The sequence below is a fragment of the Phodopus roborovskii genome, unplaced genomic scaffold (assembly GCF_943737965.1).
Source record: "Phodopus roborovskii unplaced genomic scaffold, PHOROB, whole genome shotgun sequence".
Taxonomy (NCBI): domain Eukaryota; kingdom Metazoa; phylum Chordata; class Mammalia; order Rodentia; family Cricetidae; genus Phodopus; species Phodopus roborovskii.
This window is the reverse complement of record NW_026126588.1, coordinates 4,239,838-4,257,786: the sequence shown is the minus strand read 5'-3', so window position 1 is coordinate 4,257,786 and position 17,949 is coordinate 4,239,838. Positions and strand designations below refer to the sequence as shown.

Sequence of the window (17,949 nt, the reverse complement as noted above, 5' to 3'; positions counted from 1 at the left end):
GTTTCGCACAGACTGCAAGCCACTGAGTGATGTGATCCCCAAAAGTCGCCACAATCAGTAATGAAAAGTCAAAGCTAATCTTAAAATAATAGAAGCCCTTTCTTCCTTTCCATCCATGCTGGTGACATTTCTGAACACCTAAGTTAAGACTCTTCCCCAAACCCCCCCATTCTCTCCCCACTTTAAACCACCCTGCCAATTTTCGATTCCAGGAACCATAGTTTTCCAACTTCAGAAACCTCCTCGGGTTGGCAACACTGGCAGCCTCTGCCAAAAGTTGTTGTCTTAAATACTATTAAAACCAATTGTGTCTAAACTATTAAAAAGTAAATCACGATTGAACAAAGCCCTAAAATAATCAACTAGATGTTCATAGAGAGTAATTTCATGCAGTTTTAATCCTGGAGTATGCTTTTATAAGGCAATGATAATATATTACATACACATTAGTATTGAATATTATATGTGCTCATATATTTCATATAATAAATTTAAAATGGCCTAGAATATGTTTGAAATTATATAAATAAATTATTATTGTCATTCCTCCACATGAGCAGTATCTAACAGGTCTCGGAGGAAGCCCCGAAACTTAACCACGATCAAAATAAACCCCAGATCACCCAAGGCAGACATGCCCGAGAGCCCCTCCCCTAGATCTGCCTTCTAGTTGTCTATTTCTTTCTAATGTCATCTCCCTAGTCTTTGGCTTGCAGGCCATCACCAAAAGTAAAAGGTAGTGGCAAAGGTCCCTGGACAACTAATAAAGAAGGGTGGCATGCATATATTTGTATATGTACGTTGCACACATGCACATGAAACTATAAGAAAAGTATGATGCCTTGGAAAAGAATGGAAGGATGAAACTGATACCATCTCTGGAAAGAAATCTAAAGACAGATTCAACCATGTTGAAGCAAGATGCAGCAAACAGACCCTTCTTGTCACAACTAGATGCCAGCTATAAAGCTTCTGGTCCAGAGAGGAGAAAAAAACAAAGAAGAGTCTTTGGAACAAGAAATTGACTGTTCTCAGATAACCAGTCCTCTTTATTCTAGAAGCATCTTCAGAGAGTAAGGAATGCTACCAGATTCAAGTATGAGCACTTCCTAGAAGTCAATATGTGGACTTCCCTGGCAGGCTAGACAACAGCATAAGCCTGTAACCACCATCCCCTCATGGGAGCCTTGCTCTTTAAAGATGGGAGCGCACACCTCAGTTGTGCCCCCCAAACCTAATAGATATGAGACAGTGTTCACACACAGGATTCGTGTTCTTTTTTTAAATAATAGGGTTGTGATCAGCAACTTCCTCCAGTGAGGTTTCTGGTACACACATGGGCAAAGGAGCAGCCTATTCATCTGGATCCCCTGCTCAAAGACTCTGAAAGAAGCCAGGGCAGGACTTGCCACTGACTTCAGAAACTCAAACATAGTACCACCAATGGAAGACAGAACTACTTCCAATGGTGTGCCTTTGAGTTGGCGAGTAATAGGGACACTTAGGATGTGAACCCTGGGTCCTCACTTGCTTACTTACCTCTCCGTGTCCCTACTGGTGGAACCCTGCAGCGACTCCGCTGCCACTTTTCCTGAGCCTCTCTTGGGTTCCTTTCCTGTCACACTCACAGCTGCCATCACTACCCACACCCATGTCACACACATCCCCCCCAGTTTGTTTCCTATTACAGAACTGTGTAGTCACTTGGCGCTTGGAGAGAATGGTAACTTGAGACTTGATTTCTGAGAGGATTATGCTGGTAAATACTTCAGGGCAATTGTAGTGGATGGAGCCTAGGGCAGCCAGTCGTGTACAGGCTCATCCCAAGGGCATAACTGGCTGGAGAGTGTCTTCATTTTTAGAGGAACTTTGTTCCCCAGAAGGAGTACAGAATCAGCCCGGAGTGGCTAAGATGGCTTTACCTCCATCAAGGTAACTACTCATGGAATTCATATTGCCCCAGACTGTCTGGCAAACTGTTTTTTGTTTTGTTTTGTTTTCCTTCAGATATTCTTTTTTAAAAAGTATTACCATGAAAAAAAAGTATTACCATGAACACATGCTTTATATAATTGCACTGTAATCATTAAAAATGAACATATTGCATTTTAAAGTACAAGTCAGATATTCCTTCCTAATGTATCTCTTTTAGGACACTATCTTCCCTGGGAATCCTAAATAATACCCAGTGGAAAGAAGAAAAAAAAAAAAGGATTCACACAGGACACTTAGATGGTTAATGACATGTCAAGTTTGATGGTGGTACAGGTGACTGCACATCAAAAATCCGACTCTCATGAACAACATAACAATGAAACTGGACTCCAGTCATCTATAAACTATATTGTTTTCAGAATGATCTTGAGTCACCAATAAACATTTCAAAAGTACTTCTGAGGTATCCTTTAAGAGATGCATCTCCTCTGATCACCCAAGATCATACCTAATTAGATTGAAGAATGTCACAGACAGGTGGCAATTAAGGACATGAGGCCTTGGGACCATGTGGAACTTTCTTAAAGCCTGTATTTAATACTAACTAGCTTTAAGTGGAATCCTGGGTGGGTTGCTTTATTTCTTTGGCCCTCACATTCTACAATAATACCACCTACCTAAAAGACCCATTGTGCAGAGGGGCATGTGACTTAACCTCTTGGAACAATGCCTGACTCGCGATATGCAACAATACATGAGCGATATTAGGAATTGCAAAAATACTAAGTCTAGGATAACACTGAATCACACTTCCTGAAGAAGTCAATGACATTTTTAATTCATTTATCATGGAACTAAAAGTTACCAAGCCGGGGGCATTACTGAAGACAACAGGGACACAAAGATGAATAAAACATGGCCTCAGCCTTTGAAAAGTAGAAAGTCTGATGCAAGGGACAGTATATATCCATGTAATTGTCCCCACATGAAACATGATGTAATGGAGAGAATTGCACAAGGTAGCAAGGGAACCTGACTCGGTGAGTGGGTCGGAAGGGGCCTGGCAGAGGTGGCAGCAATTGATCCAAGTTTGGAACAAAGAGTGTCTTTGGGGAGACAATACACAGAAGAATGTACCAGTGAAAGAAAAGTAGGAATACAGGAACATGTTACTAAAGGAACCATGTGTGAAGCATCAGATGAAAGGCAGGTATATCCTACCAGGAGAACGCCACGGTAAATAATGCAACAGCCCGTCTAGTGGATGTTCAAGAATCTATTCCTGGACGAGGGACCACTGAAAGGGTAGTCAGAGCCAACCCAAACAAACAAATAAACCACTGCCATAGTGCATCCTCGTGTGTGGGAAATTCATGTTCACTAAACATTTAAGAAACAGCTACACACTCCCCCAGTCAGAAAACGACATCACTATCCTCTAGGTGGCTAAGTCGAAAAGCCTCAAGTTCTGTGTTCCCCTCAGTATCAGCTCCATCAGCATCTTGAAAATAAGTCTTCTTTCTACCTTTGGACCGTGGGTCACACCCTACCCAGAGCGCCTGGGCGCCTCGTATCATTTCCTCAGGCACTTATTATTCAAAACGATCTCTTGTGTACTCTTTCTGCTCCTTTACTGCCTGTAAATGTCAGGGAAATGTAAGCTAACGAGAGAGAAGCAGGCCCTGTATGGAAAAGTACACGAGCTAAGAGTGCAGATATGAAATACTGCAAAGAAAGCATAAAATCCATATGAAAACTGCATCTATTTGATTCACTCCCAATAACGCCTGACAGGGATGAAGCATCAATCAACTTCTTGCATGAATGATTAAGAGAAGAGTAGTGCATCCTGTCCGCCCCATGATGAGATCAATGTTCCATCCCACTAAGACCAAGGGCTTAAAACACTAGAAAATTACTTTTACGGATAGCTGTGTCATACAGAGAATTTAAAACAGCAACTGTCTTGGGGGATGCCTCCTCGTACGACATCCTCACCTCCACAGCCATCGCTGCATGCTGAGTCAAAAGGAGTTGATGTTTGCAACAGACTAGGTGTTTCCTGATGCCAAGAGACAGGCAGCAGATGTCAGTATGATAAAAAAAAAAAAAAAAAAAAAAAAAAAGAGGTGGGGAGGAGGCAACTTCCTCAGGAAACTGTGGGGAGGCCCTGGTCCCTCGAGTAGAAAGAACATGAGCCATCGCCATCAAAGATTCACTTCAACAGAGTGACCCCACCAGCCTGGCACTGCAAAGAAGCCAGCCCACCACATGACCAGAACCTTTGGCCCTAGGAACTGCAAGAGACTGTAGAAAAAGCTAGTTATGAAACACTAAGTGCTAACGATTCCCTTGAATTTCATTTTGCTATTCTGGGACTTGGACGAAGTCATCTGCCTCTGATGTTGGGCACGACAAAGGACTGTAGGTGAGCGTACAACCAGGACCACTATGGGCTGTTTGGGGGTGACAATTCAAGAGCACCAAACTAATGAGGGAGAGCCAGGCCCTGTTACAAACACCTGTGAATTGAGGACTACAGGAACTAGGGTGCAGACATGGAATACCGCAAAGACATTACCATTCGAGGCAAGTCCCAAGAAGGTGAGTTTTAGGGTTCCTTGTGGTGTGAAGCCAAACAGTTTAACTACACAGTGTTAATACAGAAATGCCATTTCTGCCGTTTTTCGCCTTCGGGAAACAACACCAGCCTAGATGAGAAATTAGGAAGGCACAACCCACTCTGACAAGAAAAGCGATATACTAGCCCCTTTTTGCACCAACTTCCTCTCAGTTGGATTCTCATTGGGTCAACGCTTAGTGAGACTCTGCATTGGAGAAGTTATGATAGTCAGTAGAAAAGCAAAGCCATTGAAGCTAGGAAACAGGGTCATCCCTACGAACACTCAGACAACGGAGGGGAGCCTTTGGACAAAGGAAGATAATGAAGAGACCTACAGAGGAGTTGAAGCTCGTCAGTAGACGGACTACCATAAAAAGTGTGGCGTGTGAGAGCAGAGACACCAGTCACCTTCTTCAACTGGAGTAGATGAAGGACAGTGTTGTCCTCTGCCCTCTGCAGTGCCAGAGAAGGGGAGTTCTCCATGTGGTATTCTCACAGGCACACTTACTAAGTAAGCGAGATGACTCCTGGGACTAAATCTGCCCATTCTTCATGACGGAGCTACTATCCTGGATTTCCTACTTGTCTGGGTTCAGAGAGCCAGTGTATCCTTGACTACGCAGAGCTATCTTTGCTGCCTCCCTAGCAATGTGAGGGCATTTAAAGAAATGTAAAGTTTACAAAATCAAGAGCAGAGTGTGTCACAATATACGTGTACACCTTCACATTCGGGAAAACGAAGGAAAGCTATTTTGATTGGAGGACAAAGATGAGGAAGACAGTGACAATAACTACTCTCTAACTGATTCAACCAGTGCCGTAGACCCCAAATGAAGAACTGATATTTTATAACATGAACTATGATATTATCAATACCTATGGAGTTTCATACTTTCCTTTTAAGAAATAAACTCAGGGAATATTGACTATCCTGCCACTAATGTGCTGAGCAACTACAAGCAAGGAGCTCAGCCCTCCTGGCCCTCTCAAGAGGGTGGTGGAGGAAAGCTTCTGACTGGGGGTAGGCTAGCTCTGCAGAGTGAGTCACACTGCTGACCTGATGCGCTGATGCTCTGTCCTCTATACACCCCTACATTCTCAGAGGATCACTCTCACATCTACGCATAGGGATGTTCTCCGCCATCTTTCCAATCTCCGGTTTAATGATGTCTAAAGCACCTTCAGGTTCTAGACTTCCAGAGCCTCCCTATGACTTCACCTTTAGATTTAAGCCTCTTAAGTGAATCTAACATTAACCAGGTTCAAGGGACCATTGTTAAGACCAATAGTAGGGGCTGGAGAGATGGCTCAGCAGCTAAGAGCACTTGCTGCTCTTACAGAGAGTTCGGGTTTGGTTCCTAGCACCCATATGGCAGCTCACATCCATTTGCAGCTCCAGTTCCTGGGGATCTGATGCCCTCTTCTGAACTCTGAGGGTACTACATGCCTGTGGGACACATACATACATGCAGGCAAACACTCACACACATACAATTTTAAAAAAGTTAAAACCATTAGTCATTAATATATTAACAAATAGTTTAAGATTAGAATATAGACATAAAAATTAAAGTGGCCTAGTGGTTACTAACCTAAACAATTTATGTGTAGATGTATATAAAATTATTCACAATTACAAATAATGCATAAACACATACCTCTCTCTTACACAGAGAGAGAGAGTCTAAGAATTATTATAAGATGGCTATTTTGAATTTCAATCAATTAATGCAAGTCCAGTTCGTTGCATAGCATTCACAAACTAGTGTGAATTTCACCCTTGCTCTTTTAGCATCAGTATTTCTGGTGCACATTTTAGCCTTTTGCCTCATACACTCTGTGTATGCTAGGTCAAAATGTGCTCATTCTTCTCAGAGCACCAACACTCTTCTATATGCAGATACCCTGTGCTCACGTATATTATATTTTACGATTTCGTATTGCTCCTTAAAGCGCATGTTCAGGCAAGTGCATTCATTTATTGAGCACACCCACAGAAAGAAAAAGGAAATATCCAGGGATACATTTGCATAACCTGGGCAGGAAAGTAGGAAGAGGTAGGTCACGAACACTTATGTTTTGAGACCACTGTGGATACTCAAGTCTACCCACTACAGAGGAAACCGTAGCCAACAAAAACAGATGCGATTTAAGATGTATTGTATATTTTGTTTTGACTTGTTTTCTCACTAGTCTAGTCTGCTTCTAGCCAAGACAGCAAGTAGATGATGTACTATTCCTTAACATCTCAATAATTTGGTACACAAATTGAAGATCTGCCATGATCCATATATTCTTGTTACTGGGACCTAAAAGCCATCAAACCTGTCCTAAAGTAAGATCTGTTTTTGCTCACCAGTGGGACAGAACACACAAAGAGAGCTGGGATCTTAATGTATCGCATACGAGTGATGCTGACACTAAGAAGAATCATAAAGAGAACAGCTCAGTGGAACGTATAAAAAAGAAACGTGGTGTGGAGAACCGGAGCTAAACATGAATCAGAAGTGAGTTCTGTCTGCCTGAGCCACTCATTGGCCTGCTTTATAACTACCAATCAAGGCTTCCTGTTAGCCCTGGGCAATTTTGAATCAGACTAAATGAAAGAGTTATCCATGTAAGAAATGTAAGCTCAAATCAGGGTCAGTAGCGCTAATCTTCTAATATCGAGGGTGTAAGTGCCTGCACCACCTGGATACAATATAGAATTTATAGCATACATTCCCAGAGCACAGGTCTTCCCGGCCCCCCAGAGCGTACATGGCATGGCTGCAAAGTATAGCATTAGCAGACACCATCTCCCAATTTTTATCCCAAAGTGACTGAATGTCAAAATGGTCTTAACGAAGAAAGAAATCAGTATCTTTGCATCTCAATTCTTTCACAACACGCCAATCCACAGCTCCAGAAGACATGAAATGAACATGTCTTATCTGTTAGCCCCTCACCCCCAGTCTGCCAGACTCCAAGTGAAACCTATGCGTCTGTCTTACCTGTAATCTGACTCTGTCCTTGTGGATTAAAAGGACTTGGTGCAGAGTTCAGGGAGGGCCGTGGGTTCTGAGGCGGGACACCTACTCTCATACTGGGATGAGGGATGCGCCCTAAATCACTGAGGCGGTCAGAGAACAAACTAGGTTTAGAGTCATCAAGCTTCTGTCTGTGCCCTGGAAACAGCAAATCATAAAATAAAAGCATATTAATTAGCTGAACAATTGACCATGCTAAATAGATATGTGAACATACATACTGGGTGGTTTAAGCCAAGGAATTATCAATACTGATATTTATTATGATGTGACTGTGCAAACTGCTCTTTGAGCATCATAGGGAGGCAAGCATCCTTAACTGTCTACATAGAGGGAATGGAGGGTCCCAAGGGTGATGTGGAGTCAAGAGCTCAAAGGGAACTCTCTGGGAGCCTCCTCTAGCCCTGTCAATGAAAGAAAGGGAAAAGTAGATGTTCTCTAGGGCACCTTTCTTGTTCCGTGATGGGGTTCCCCATCAGAAGGCTCAGGGAGTCTGCTACACTGTCACCAAACTGGGGAAGAACGAGGCAAACACATTCTGAAGACCATTTTCCATAGTGACTATAGTGAGCTTTTCTTTTTTATGTTACAGCTACCTATTCCTTGTGAAAAGATTAAAACTCAAAAGGAAAAGCAGAAAGGAAACAAGGAGAAAAGGAAAGAGACGAGAGCAGGTAGGGGAAGAGAAGAAACAAAAGCAAAGACAATCCAATTGTCAAAAGTGATCTGCATATTCAGAGATATGCCAAGGCCCAAAAGCACATAATGGACCCTGTTAAGTCGAATATGTTTGATTTTAAATCTACTACTGTAGTTTTATTTGAGAAAATGGAAAATAATGGTGGGCTAAATAGGTGAATGTCACTACCCCATTATTTGAGAGAGACAGAGAGAGAGAGAGAGAGAGAGAGAGAGAGAGAGAGAGAGAGAGAGAGAGAGAGAGAGAGAGAGAGAGAGAGAGAGAGAGAGACCTTTTCTTTCTTCTGGTTTATTCAAGTTGTAAAGAAATGTTCAAATTAAAATAGATCAAAGAAGCCGGGCGGTGGTGGCGTACACCTTTAATCCCAGCACTCGGGAGGCAGAGGCAGGTGGATCTCTGTGAGTTTGAGACCAGCCTGGTCTACAAGAGCTAGCTCCAGGACAGCTTCCAAAGCCACAGAGAAACCCTGTCTTGCAGAGCTATGTTAGGAAGCCCCTATCTGCTGCTCAGCACTTCAGAGCTCATGCTCAAGCAGCTGACACAAGGGACATTGTTGGAACAATGACTAGTTTTAAAAACTGCATTTGGAAGCAAAACTAAGGGAGTTTGTATTATTACTCAAAGAGAAAACAGTGAACATGGATTATTAATAAACCTAGGGATGGGTGTCACTACCGTAAGTGGTGTCACATCTTACCTTCCCCTTCGTACAGGACAAGGGGGATAAAGTGTCAGGAGAGGGTTAATCTGAATATTAGAATTCCCCAACTATAAGCTGTCTTCATAAGACAAATTCCTTATTTTATTTGCCCCAAAATGTATTTTCCTGTCTCCTTTTTCATTGCCTACCAAGCCCAAAGAAAACAGACAGGAAGCCAAGGCTTGGTAATATGAGTGTAGCTGTCTCCACAGCCAAACATGTTCCAACTGAGCCCATTAACTGAAATGCACCCACCACCCCATTTCCTGCCAGTGTGTGTTTTGGGCATTGGCTGTAACAGAGGGACTAGACCTAGCTGAAAACATGATCAGGAAAAAAACAAAGGATATCCGTTGTTAATTGTTGTTTCCCCCATTTTATACAGATTGCAAATAGATTTTAGAAACTTAAAGGTTTTTAGAGGTGACCCCAAACTACCCTTAGATCCGAGTTAATAAATCATGCGTAGATGAAAGTGACCTAGGCCTGCTCAGGCAGGGTAATGAGGTCGTGGCCCTCTATTATTAGCTAGCTTGGCTCTAACATGTATGAGATGAGCTTTCTATTCATCATGGGATACTATCAATGTTGACTTTCTACCTTCCTCCCAGAGCTACCACTGGTGACTCAAAGTGCCTAGGACAGTTAAGAAGTGAGTCCATGAGAGATCAAGACTAGTTTTCAATGTAACTACACAGATTATCCAAAGTTCAATTAGAAAAATAACTCATCCATTACAAGAAATGGCTCTAGTTTAATGTACTAAACTTCTCTCTGCATAGCTCCCTGGGTCTAGCTAATTTCACAATCAGAGAATTATTACACAAATGCTTGTCACAGTCAGATTCATAGAATCTCTCTCTCTCTGTCTGTCTTCCTCAATTCCTCCCCCTCTATAATTTTGACACAACTATAAATGCTTCTGGAATGGTTCTGTAAGTTATTTTCTTAACGAGCCACTTTTGGGGATATCAAATTCCCTGAAGGCTAGAGAGAAGGCTATGTAATCTTACATGGATGGACATTTGTACACAAGGATGTGAGTTCAAGGTATGCAGATGTGTGCACATTTTTATTTACTTTTAACTCAATGTTATTCCTATGAGGAGAATGCAGACAAGAGGAATGGGCTTCGAATAGCCCTTTAGTGTAAAAACTTTTAACAGCAGGAATTTTTTAAAGGTTCAATGACTCTTTAAGTCATCCTAAAAGACAGCCACTACGAATCTACAACCTAGAATAACCCATAGAGCATCTATCAGAAGATGCCAATATATAGAAGCATATGCATTGTCCCCGTGTTTCTCTTCTCTCTCCTAGCAGCCACCACAACCAAAACAAGATTCTTATAGCACAATGCCAAACAAAAGCCAAACAGGTTCTTCATCTTTCAACCATGACAAATAGTAGCTGCTGCTAAACCACATCAGGGTGAGCTCAAATGATGCGCTAAAAGTTGTGCTGGGGTCACCAGCACCCAAGTAACCCTTCTAGACACCAAGAACACAGGGGACAAAGGAATCACAGACTCAGACAATGACAGAGTAATTGGTCGTACTGTCTGGAGAACTGAACTTTAACTCATCCCCCAAGAGGAGCTGTTCCAAGCAGGAGGCAAATGCAAAGAGCAGGCAACTTCTGGGTTATTGCTCCAGGTGAAAGACTCTAGGAACTGGGGAGGTGACACAGTAGATAGATCACCCACCTGCCATGCAAGAGTTCAGATCCCCAGAACCCAGTAAGTTTGGGTGAGCGTGGGGGCCCAGTAATTCCAGCCCTCAAAAGACACAGACATGGGATCTCTGGAGCAAACTGGCCAGCAAGACTACCCCATATCGGTGAGCTCTGGGTTCAAGTGAGAGACCCTGCTTCAATGAAGAGGATGGCCAGAAAATGAGGGAGAATCCTGAGGTCAACCTCAGACCTCCACATGTACACACACACATACACACACACACACACACACACACACGCACGCACGCACGCACGCATGCACACATGCACACATGCACACACACACACATGCATGCACACACTCACACACACAAGCACAAGAATACCCACCTGTACACACACATGAAAACAGCTCATTAAACCACATAGACATATGGAGGGAGCACTGTATAAGCGTATAGTCCTGGAAATTCTCATCTAGCTGAACCTTCTCCCAAGGACAGTCACCCTTCCAGATTGACTGAATAGGAAAAGCCTTCCTCAAGCTTGGAAAGATATGGGCATCCAGGTCCCAGAGTGAATGGGTTAAATTAAATGCTTAGGGTAGGCTATGGGGAAAAGTTATCTTTTTATAAAAGCTCCATGTGATCTAATATACAGGCAGGACTGAAAAATCACTGCCTAATGTAGTCAGAGACCAATGCCAGCCATTCACACAAACAATGCTTCCATTTTTAAATGGAGCCCTGTCTTCTGTCCTGAGTTCCAGGTTTCTACCTCCCATTGCCTCCTTGAAGATCCCCTGGGATGTATCATGCGTATGGTAAGTGCAGAACACTCAAAACAGGACTCTTGAGTCTCTCTCCAAAAACATCCTATTGCTCCAATGTAATCTCTAATGTCAATGGATGCCAATGGCCACTCAGTTTCTTGCAGTCAAGAACTGAGATAATTTCTTTCGTCCTCACTCACCACATTCACTCCACCACTGAGTCTTGGCATTTCTGTCTTGATTCTCCATCTCCTATCTGTTCCCTGTGTTTCCCCTGGCACAGCCCTAGCGTCAGAGCCTACCTAACTCTCTCTGGGTGTCTGCCACTGTCTCCTTTGAAGTTTTCCGGGCCAGGACCTTCCTATATTCCTGAGATAGAAATCTTCTTGGTTTTCTGTATGGCCCACTCCTTTTGATTGCTTAGATCTAGAGGGAATGTCACCTCCTTTGAGAGGCCTGGCCCGCTTCCCATAACCAGAATATGTTCCCACCCTTTTGAGCACAGCCTTTCTTTATTTCCTTTGTGGCAGTTGTCACCATCTGTAATTATCTTGTGTATTTATTTATCCCTCCTCAGATACTCCAGATCCCATGAGAATGAGTGCCCTGTCTCTGTGTACAGCTGGGTTCTCACTGTCTACTTATGCCTGCCATGCAGTAGGTGCTCAGTGAATATTTATGCAAGGAATACCTATGTGAATATGAGAAATGCCTCGATTGGATGGAAATTTCCCAGTACCATATTACAACACTATCCCTTTAAAATGCTTCGTGGTTTTTTTTTTTTTTTTTTTGCAGCACAATGAAGCCAGTAGGTAAACCTTCCTTTAGAAACAGCTCTGATTGGCACTGCCTGGAAAACCGGACTACTGGGACATTCATTTAGGCTAAAACTCACTTGCTCTTTGAAAGCTTCCCACGTTGTAACCCTTAAGCGTCGTTAAAACCACTTAAAAACTGGAGCGGTAAAAAGGGTAACAGATGTAAGCTGGACTCTATATTTGAAGCAGTGGACTTCTTTTATAGCTGAAGACCCTGGGTCCCCATGAGAGGACAAGCCTTCCTCAAAGCCACATGGTTAGTGGTGGGATTAATGCTTGCATTTCCTGGTCACTGGCCCAATGCTCTTTTCTCTCCTGCTGCCCACCAGCTAATTTTAGGATACAACAGTGAGGCAGAATTCGTTCAGGGGAAATCGTGACCAAAAAATATGAATTTTAAATGGAAAAGAAAAAAGGGAGTGGTTTTCAGAAAAGATCTCTTTCAAAAAGTTCCAGTGCGCGTGGGTGAATATGACTTTTGTTGCAATAAATTCAGGGGCACAAGAAGAAATCGTGAGTAAAAGGTCACGGCATTCACACATGCTCACAGCAAAGACACATGAGGAACTGATAAATCCCTGGGCCACTGTGTAGCCCATAGCCCCGCTGATCCCTACACACATGAGATTAGCAGCTTCTGCTTTCAAAAATCAGGCTTCGGAAATGGGCATGGGAAGGACTAATGAGGTGAACAATGAAAATGAACTCATCTCTACAACATGACCTTTTTCGCTCATTTTTGCAACTAAAACACTGGGCAATGCCTCACAGCTCCCAGGCACAATGTTCCCCCAGCCAGAACTTCCCACTGTATGTAACTGTCTAGCCACATGAGTCGCACTGGCCAGTTAGATGGCTCCTCCTCCAGGAAGCCAGACGCATCAGGAAAAGACAGGACAGGATATTTTTCATGAAGCGCATGCTGTAGAATGCCTGGTCCACGTTACTAATTACTGTGCCCATATTAGGCTCATCTAGTCCAGTCAGTGTGTATTACATATCTACCACGTGTGACCCACACTAGGCATTGCAAGGAGGAGGAGAAAGGAAAGGACATGAGAGAGTATCTTTGCCTTCGAGGAGAAAGACCAGCAGTTATGTGCTGCAGAAGAGCAGCTGAGGTGAGGATACGCATGGGTGTTTAGCTTGGAGATCAACTGGGGACACTAGACTAAGGGCCATTTAAAATATTTAAAATAGTCATTCTTTGTGTGATTCTTGCCGTTCGTTCTTGGGAGAACCAATGTATACTTAAGGGTCAAATGGCTCACTTTAAAATATTTCTGCTAAATGATAGATGAAGCGAGCATGGCAAAATAGGCATACAAGATGCTAAGTAGGTATGGTTATATTAGATAACATGTTCATGCATGTTTGTAAGCCTTCTTATTATAAAGTAAAAGAGATAATAGAGGTCAATGTGGAAAGCACATTGACTAAAAGGAAATACTCACAGATAAAACCATCACGCCTCTTTTAAGGCCAAGAAAGATTCTGAGAAGCACAGAGGCAAGGGACAGTTAGGAGGATGGTGTGTGACAGGAACATGGCAACAAAGAGGAGGAAGGGGACAGCTAGCTGGAGGCACGGGACAGATGGTGTCAAGCATATATGAGATGTTAATCTAATTCTAGGTATACCCTCCTCCATATCACTTAGTAACTGGGCTAGGCATTGGTTCGAGAGTCAGGCAACACCGTGCAGAGAGTTGTCCTTTAAGGCAGTTCTCCTGACCTACAAAATGATGCCTGGCAGCCCACAAGCCTTCTCTGCTATGCATGTGGGCTTCCCTGGAGCAGAGAAGTGGCTGGTGAGGTGTTAGCTAGTTATGTTGTCACCAAGTGTGTGACAGAATGCGGTTTGCTCTAATGCTACGAGGTCTGAAGCCACAGGCTATAACAGCTCCAGAATATTGTGACAGGGTTCCTCTAAGGGAAAAGAGGAGGCTTGTCTCCTTTTTTCCAGAGTGAATTAGCGATGTGTCAGCAGAGCTATTATTCCACAAGTAGTTCTGGGACAAATGAAAGAGACCCTTTAATTTACCCGCCCCCCATCCTGACAGTGACCCAACAGGTGTGTGTCTGCAGGGGTGGGGAGCTGTGTTTTTAAGCTTTGAGTACTTAGCACCATCCTGCCTCGCTGTCATATTTATTATTACCTTTTGGCCATTCACCCTACAGAGAGCTCCAATTCCAAATGACTTTTCTGGAAATCTGCTACTGAGAAAAGAGCTGAGCTCGGCGTCTCAGCATTCTGGCTGAAGGTTTCTAGCAAATACAGGAAGGGTTACACAGGCTTTTTGGAAAGCTGTATTAGGGACTGACTAACCCAAATAACTTATGGCTCCTGAGGATCTAGGTTAAAAGCCTTGACCTTCAGCACTGTGAAAATGGATGCCCTTGAGAAAAGTGAAGCTATCCACTGTCTGCATGCAGATGGCTCTGTCTCACCAGTGGGGAGGGGGTAGAAATCAAAGGCCCATACCTTTGCACTTACTCAACTTCCTTTCCTCTCTCTCATCCCAAACCATCCAAAACAGCTTCCTCTTTGATTTCTGTATTTCTGAAACATCACCATCTTCTAGTCATCCAAGTCTCCAGATGCAGCTTACATCTCCCTTTACCGCTGCCTTTTCTAGAGTCCCTGCTACCCAGTCAAGGCATCCCTGCAATGTCCAAGGGGATGAGATTCTTGTTTCCCATCCCCCACTGGAGCGATTCCCCAAGAGCTGTGGCGGAGGCTTATACCTCAGTGTGGCAGCAGTAGCCTAGCACACTGGAGACGACACTATCTGCTCATGTGCCCCTGGGACTTAGTTCTTCACCTGCCACAAATGAAAGTGCGAGTTTCCCTAACCTCTAAAACAATGTCTGCTCCCCAACCCCAAATCTCAAGATCCTTACCTGCTAAGACCCACTCCACTATCCAAATAGACACAGCCCCACCTTCCACCCTCAAACCCAGCAAAGAACGTGGAAATGTGTCCTGATGTGCTGTCACTTGTTTGCAGTGCTGCACACTGGTCCACACATCCCTCTTCAGAGAAGTCTGATGTGTTTGTCCAAGCTGTCCCCTTAACTGTCCTCTAAACACGCATTGTCTCACCAGCTGCGCTCAGCAAAATCTCCTCCCAGGCTGGACTTGGTCATCACAGCACCCTAGTGTGTTCTGACTATGTGAGACCCTCTGGTTTCTATCTTGGTAGCTGAACACAGCCCCAACCAAGTGAATGTCGTGTCTACGGTACATGGTTACCCTTAGGTGCTAGAGGCAATCAGTGAGCACCAGCCTGCTGCAGATTGACATAAAAATATTTATACAGAATTTCAAACCCTGTTATTTCTGATGTTCCTCAACTTGACCAGTCACCCCTTGGGGATGGTTGTCATGTGTTACATCTACAGCAACACATACAAACACCAACTGAATTAAGAAAGATCCAAGGCAAACTTGAAATGATTTCTCCCTTTGTCCAGTGGAAGGCAGGGAGGAGAGGGAGGAAAGCTGGGAGGAATTTCCCACGGTAAAATTGATGAGTCCATCATCTCTGTCGGGAAAGGCTGCTGAATCATCCTTTTCCCTAGCCATATACTATCTGTCACAGGCCAAAACTATTTCTAGACTAGAATAATGAAAGACACTTAGAAATCATTTTCATATTTCAGGCCTCTAGCCACCCTGGACCACTCACTGATAAGAACAGCCATGCAGTGTGACAAGGGACAGCTCAGGAATGACGACAGCCCTACAGCCATGTTAGCGTGCAGCTGGAGACAAGGGACCACAGATTGTAAGCAATCTTCCTCTGATGGCATTTCAAAAATGAGTTTCTCTCCCAGGGTCCCTCTTAACACATAAACCAGTTTCTTAAGGACAAGCCGTCAAGATCTCTCCCAAATATTCCTGAGCACCCCCTCACCCCCACACAGACTCAAGCACACAGGATTCAGGGTTTATCCTGAGAAAAGACAGGAAGAATCACTTCACCCAAGAAAAGCCTGAAGCTCTTCCAGGCTCTTGGGTAAAATATAATTATGGAAAAGAAAAATATAATCTACTCTAGAGACATAATTACAGAGTTAAGCCATAGACTCCATAGAAATATTCTAGGAGCTTCAGTTCATTAAAAACAAGTAAAAAAAATGTAAAAGGTTGAATTTGCTTCCTTTTACTGAGAGGACCAGTCTAGATTAGTAACAGAAAGTCCTGTGTCTAAATTACATATGCAAGCATTTTTTAAAAAAGTAAAATTAGCTAATGTGAGAAAGAACTGAGGGCCTGTCAGGTTAGCTGCCCGTTTCAAAATGTAAGCTTCTGAAAGTTGAGGAGTTCAAGATCTTTCAAGAAATATGCAAATGAGAGAGCTGGGCCAATGCTGATTTGCATGGACATAAATTCGAGCTCTTTTATAACTCTTACCTTCTGGGGATATGGCAAACACAGCAACCAAAGCATGAATATGGGGGGGGGCGCAGAGACAGGGAAGGGCTATGGAGCTAGCCCGCTACCACTCACTCCTCAGGGATGAAGTCCTGAGATGGTTCCTCGTCTCAGGATAATGGACTCAAAGAATTTCATATATTTAAGTAGAAAGAAATTCCTGAGAGGCTTATTTAACGTCTCTCTCTCTCTCTCTCTCTCTCTCTCTCTCTCTCTCTCCCCTACATCTCTTTCTCCTCTCTCTCTTGTCTCTCTCATCTCTCTCCTCCCTCCCTTTCTTGTCTCTCATTCTCTCCATCCCTCTCTCCTTCCTTCCTCCCTTTTCCTCTCCCTGCCTCCCTCCCTCCAAGCCTCAGTCTCTCTCAGGTGTTGGAGATCAAGCACAGACCCTTTCCGATGCTAAGCAAGCACTGAACCACTGAGCCAAACCTCTAGCTTTGAGATGGAAATTCTAAGAGCATACACAAAAGGCAGTCTGAAAGCATAATGGGACAGTATGTGAGCAGATGAGAGGGACAGGGGAAAGAACTAGAAAGAGCAAGCAGTCTCAGCCACAGCCCACAGTGCACACGTGGAGGTCAGAGGACAGCTTGCAGAAGTCCATTTTCTCATTCTATCCTGTGGGTCCTGGGGATTGAACTCAGAACCACAGGCTTGGCAGCAAGCACGGTTACCTGCCGAGTCATCTCACTTGTCCAGTAACAAGTTCTTTACGTTTTACCTCACTTCGCACAATTAATCCCGGGGGGGGGGGATGCTGTTGACTTATTTTTCATTCCCCTGGCCTGGCACAGTTGTCACTTTTTATCGATAAAAAATGTCACAAAAGGAAAGACAACATGAAAGAAAGGACTGGAAAAAGTGCGAGTTTGCTGACAGCATATTCAGTCCTTCTGACTCTGTCCAGTGTGACACATCTCATCCCACCTCAGCATCCAGCATCATTCCTGGCCATCTGAATCTTCATCCCTTCAACCTTGTGGTGAATGAACAAAGGTCCCCATCGGCTCCCTATCTATGCTTCACTTGTCATTTATTGTGACCCTGGAAACAGGGCCTCTTGAGGTCTTTCAGTGGGGTATAGTCACACATCCCATAGTCCTTTGTGTTACCGACACTTACAGAAATCCTGCTGAGAAATGCAGCTACTTTTAGTGGTAAGGTAGTTGCAACATGGCCGAACAAGAAAGCATTGCTGTTTGTTTGCCAGTGACCCAGCTAAACACGGATGGCATTATTCTTCGAAATGTCTGGT

General features: G+C 43.7%; 1 protein-coding gene across 6 annotated transcripts in view; it reads right to left on the bottom strand.

Annotated features, from left to right (window-relative positions):
* Nucleotides 1–17,949, bottom strand: part of Runx2 (RUNX family transcription factor 2) — a 306,421-nt gene that overhangs the window by 148,474 nt on the left and 139,998 nt on the right. For 5 of the 6 annotated variants that reach the window (XR_007835781.1, XM_051204222.1, XM_051204223.1 and 2 more), the window contains exon 6: nt 7,552–7,725. The exons of the other annotated variant lie outside the window; for it this stretch is intronic. Coding sequence is in view for 4 of the 5 variants with exons in the window: in XM_051204222.1 (XP_051060179.1) it covers nt 7,552–7,725 (174 nt within the window). In the remaining variant the exon portion in view is untranslated. The remainder of the gene's footprint in view (nt 1–7,551; nt 7,726–17,949) is intronic. 6 annotated transcript variants of the gene reach the window in all.